The sequence below is a fragment of the Echinops telfairi genome, unplaced genomic scaffold (genome assembly GCF_000313985.2).
Source record: "Echinops telfairi isolate 266 unplaced genomic scaffold, ASM31398v2 ScPeMD7_1;HRSCAF=3_0, whole genome shotgun sequence".
NCBI classification, from domain to species: domain Eukaryota; kingdom Metazoa; phylum Chordata; class Mammalia; order Afrosoricida; family Tenrecidae; genus Echinops; species Echinops telfairi.
The window spans coordinates 79,596,655-79,600,502 of NW_022103896.1; the positions used below are offsets into that span (position 1 = coordinate 79,596,655).

General features: G+C 43.8%; 1 protein-coding gene across 1 annotated transcript in view; it reads right to left on the minus strand.

Moving 5' to 3' along the window:
- The window catches only part of PRKDC (protein kinase, DNA-activated, catalytic subunit), a 217,273-nt gene that overhangs the window by 173,577 nt on the left and 39,848 nt on the right, over positions 1-3,848 (minus strand). Inside the window, exons 25-26 of the mRNA XM_045291676.1 lie at positions 2,847-2,896; positions 2,362-2,632 (exon numbers count right to left, since the gene is read on the minus strand). Coding sequence (XP_045147611.1) covers positions 2,362-2,632; positions 2,847-2,896 — 321 coding nt within the window. The remainder of the gene's footprint in view (positions 1-2,361; positions 2,633-2,846; positions 2,897-3,848) is intronic.

Consider the following 3,848-nt stretch of genomic DNA (forward strand, 5'->3'; position numbering starts at 1 on the left):
GCCAAGGACCCTTAGCCTACTAACAAGTACAGAGGCCAGATCTCTCCCTGGAAACATGTTCTTCAGTACAGTAGGACAGTAAACAATCAGCTACAAAGCGAAAGGCACAGGTCATATACGTCTAAGCATCAGAACTGGAAGTTCTCCCTGTGCCTCTGGCCTGGCTTCCTGCACACTCATTGGAAAGGCTTTCGTGAGACACAGAGCACATAGCAGGTACTGGAGGGAGGGCATGGTTGAGAACAGGTTGCCAACAAGTATACAATTTGGTAGGAATTTTATTACTTTTTTTTTTTTTTAATCCCAGGAGAGATAGACTCTCAGGGTTCCACAGCCACATTTCCCCAGGATCTCACAGGCAGATCTGAAGTTGAGATGAACCAAATTCACTGCTCTCTAGTCAATTCTGATGCACAGTGACCCTCAGGGCAGAGAACAACTGTCCCCGTGGGTTTCCAAGACTGTAGATTTTACAGGAACAGCAAGCTTCATTCTTCTCTCTCGGAGCAGCCATTGGGCTCCAACTCTGCACCTTGTGGTTCCCAGCCCAACTCGTAATGCACTACACCACCAGAGCTCCTTGAAATTGAGACTAAGGGGCCCTAAACATAAATAAATCCAAATATGCGGAGGATGAGCCAGAGTACAAAACATGAGAAGAGGAGGCTCATTTGGACGAGCAACTTGTGCTAAGTATACACAGGCTAACTGGAGTGGACTTGTAGAGCCCTTGAGGTCAGGCTAAACGGAACAGCTTTTATCTCAAGTGCCAGGAGAACAAGGAAAGTGACAAGATGGAACCCTAAAGCACTGCTCTCCACAGAAGCGGGTGCAAAAGAGCTCAAGGGCATGAGAGAAGGAAATATTTGAATATTATGTTTATGTTTTTCAATATGCAAGGTCTCAACAAGTTTATTTCTCATGCGTCCTTTCTTCAAAAGCCATCTGAAATGTGGTTTACCAGATGAGAGCAGATCAAAGAAAGGAAATGCCCCGGGGAAGGGAAAAAGAAGCATACACCCAGAACGGAGCAGGAAGAGTGCTCCAGAGGGCAGCAGAGGAGATCAGGGCAAATCCTGGACACCAGGTGGGCAAGTAGGAGGTGGGGGCGGGGCTCCAAAATCCACTGCAGTATGGTTTCCTCAGCCTGGACAGAATGCCAGCTGAGCCCAACCCACATGCTTACATGAACTTGGCTTCTGACCATGTACTTGAAGTTCTCGTCCTCCTGCCCGTGCTGGCTTGGATTCACTGACAGCGAGCACTGACCCCACAGAGTTCTTTGACCTACTCCTTGCAGGTGCCTGGAGGCCACGGAGAGCTGACAGCACAATGAAGGGGAGCACATGCTCGATGACATTTTCCCACACACAGGTGCCGACCACCTGTAAAGCTCCTCAGATGCTGGATTCTCAAGGCCTGTGTCCCGGTACAAACCATGGGCCTGACCTACCTACTCATGTTGTGGGGACTTTATACCCGCTCAAGAGATGAAACTAGTCTCTGTGTGACTGACCTTCCTCTACACGTGAGAACACTGACCCACACTTCCATAGGTGCTCTTGCACTTACTATCAGCCTTCCAGAATGAAGCAGCATATTCATTCATAAGAGGGAATACAGAGGGCCATAAAGAAACACAAGAAAATCAGTAACATGAAAGTCGGGAGAGGGAGGGAGGGATGGAAAAAAGAGGAGCTGATACCAAAGGTTCAAACAGAAAGAAAATGTTTAGAAAATAATGATGGCATCATATGTACAAATACGCTTGATACAATTGATGTATGGATTGTTATAAGAGCTGTAAGAGTCCCCAGTTAAATGATTGGGAAAAAAAAAAGTCAAGAATATATCTGAGAAGATGAGGAGGAAATATGGAATTGGGAAATTCCTAAAATCAAGGACAAGAAATTCCAATTCATAACCTAGGCAGTGAGTATACAGAAATTATTTCTCTATAAGCTCTATATATATGCTAAGTAAGACAATTAAAATGCTAAAAACTATATCATTTCAAGTATTCAGTTTGCATACAAGCCAACACTCATAGAGATTCCTCTCGTCTGTCAATCCATTTGTATTATTGTTACAGCCGAGTCCCTCCTGAGAAGTATCAGTGAATACGCAGCAAGGCACTTGTGAAGACCACTGCTCTCTTCGAAAAGGAAAACCCTCAAAGAGATGGACTGACACAATGGCTGCACCAATGGACCCAAACGTAAGACTTACCCATTGTGAGGGTGGCTGCAGGACTGGTAGCGTTTCATTCTGCTCTACAGAGAGAGGGTCGCTAGGAGTCAGAACCAACTCTTCGGCACCTAACAACAACAACAGCCCCCCTCCCTGCCAGTGCTCACTTACCGGAACTCTCTGTAGACATTATTAAAAGCAAGTGCGGCCCCCAGCCTCTTGGAAGCACTGGGGTGCAGGGCGAAGCTGTACAGTCGCTTGAACAGTGATTTGGTGTTTACGGGACTTCGTTCCTGCTGCTGTGGGGTTGTCTGCTTAATGGACCATTTGAGGAACTCTCGAACGCAACGACCGCAAAAGTCTCTGAGAGTGCTGTCAACGGGGTCCACAATGCCTTCCTGAAACCAGAGGCACAGACGACCAGTCAGTGTCCTGTCGGCCTCTGAGCATAATTTGAGTATACTGAAAAATTAATTTACAGTACAATTCAAAAAAATAATAATAAAAGGAAGCCCAATCTGATTATCTGGAATCTAGTTAATAATTTTCCTTTGACAAAATGGAAACATTTTCTTTTAAGCAAATTAGAAAAAGAAGTCTCTATAGGAGTAGAAAGTCTCATCTTTCTCTCATGGAGCTTCTGGGGGCTTTTGGACTGCTGGCCTTGTGGTTAGTGGCCCAATGTGTAACCACTGCACCCAGAGGGCTCCTGGAAGCAAGCGTTAGGCCAGGGTGGGGAACGTCCAGCCCTAGGGCGCATAAGGCCCGAGAAATCTTCACTGCCACCTAACCCCATATGCCCCACCAAAGAGGGGCAGTTCCAACATCACACACTAACGTGATGAGTTCATTAAACCTTTGACCAATATGGCCCAAAAATGATGGTATGAATATTCAAATAGCTCTTGACAGAAAAAAAGACTCCCCATCCCTGCCACAGGCTGAAATAATAAAATGACATCTGCAGGGATCAAACGTCAAGGTCTTCACAAAAGCTCAAAAAATGATAATAAACATCACATAGCTCTAGAATTTTGCTGGCCTCAAGCTCAAGTCAGGTTGATATAACCTTACATTATATCAACAAATGAAGGACACACAAACAAATCGGGCATACTCCTGTCTCTGTCTTGCAGGAGACAAGGTCAAAAACTACTGGTTCCAAAAAATTAAAACACAAACAAACTATGGTTCTAACTCTACCGTCTCAGGATATTATGTAAAAAAACAAGTTTCTGTTTTCAGGACCCTTCAATTGTTGAATAATTCCCCTGCATGCAGGAAAATTTCAATATGCTCAAAACATCTTTTATTCTTAACCCTATAATGCAGAGCCCGATGTTTTCACAACATTTAATTAAATATATATTTTAATATATATTTGATAACTATGAAAGTAAAGAATAAAAACAAAAATTTATTTCCCTGAAATTAAAAATTCAGGTGTTAGAGAGCTAAGTTAACTATTGCACAAAAATAACTATAACTCCAATAAAAATCTAAAATCACGCTTTTCATTCCTCTCATATTTAACACACATGCACACATGTCTACCCACAGGCATCTGAGCACACACGGGTAGACATAAGTGGGCACACATACACGCATCTTTATTAGAGACTATAGATCGATTGTCAAATTTGTCACCATCCTTCCCC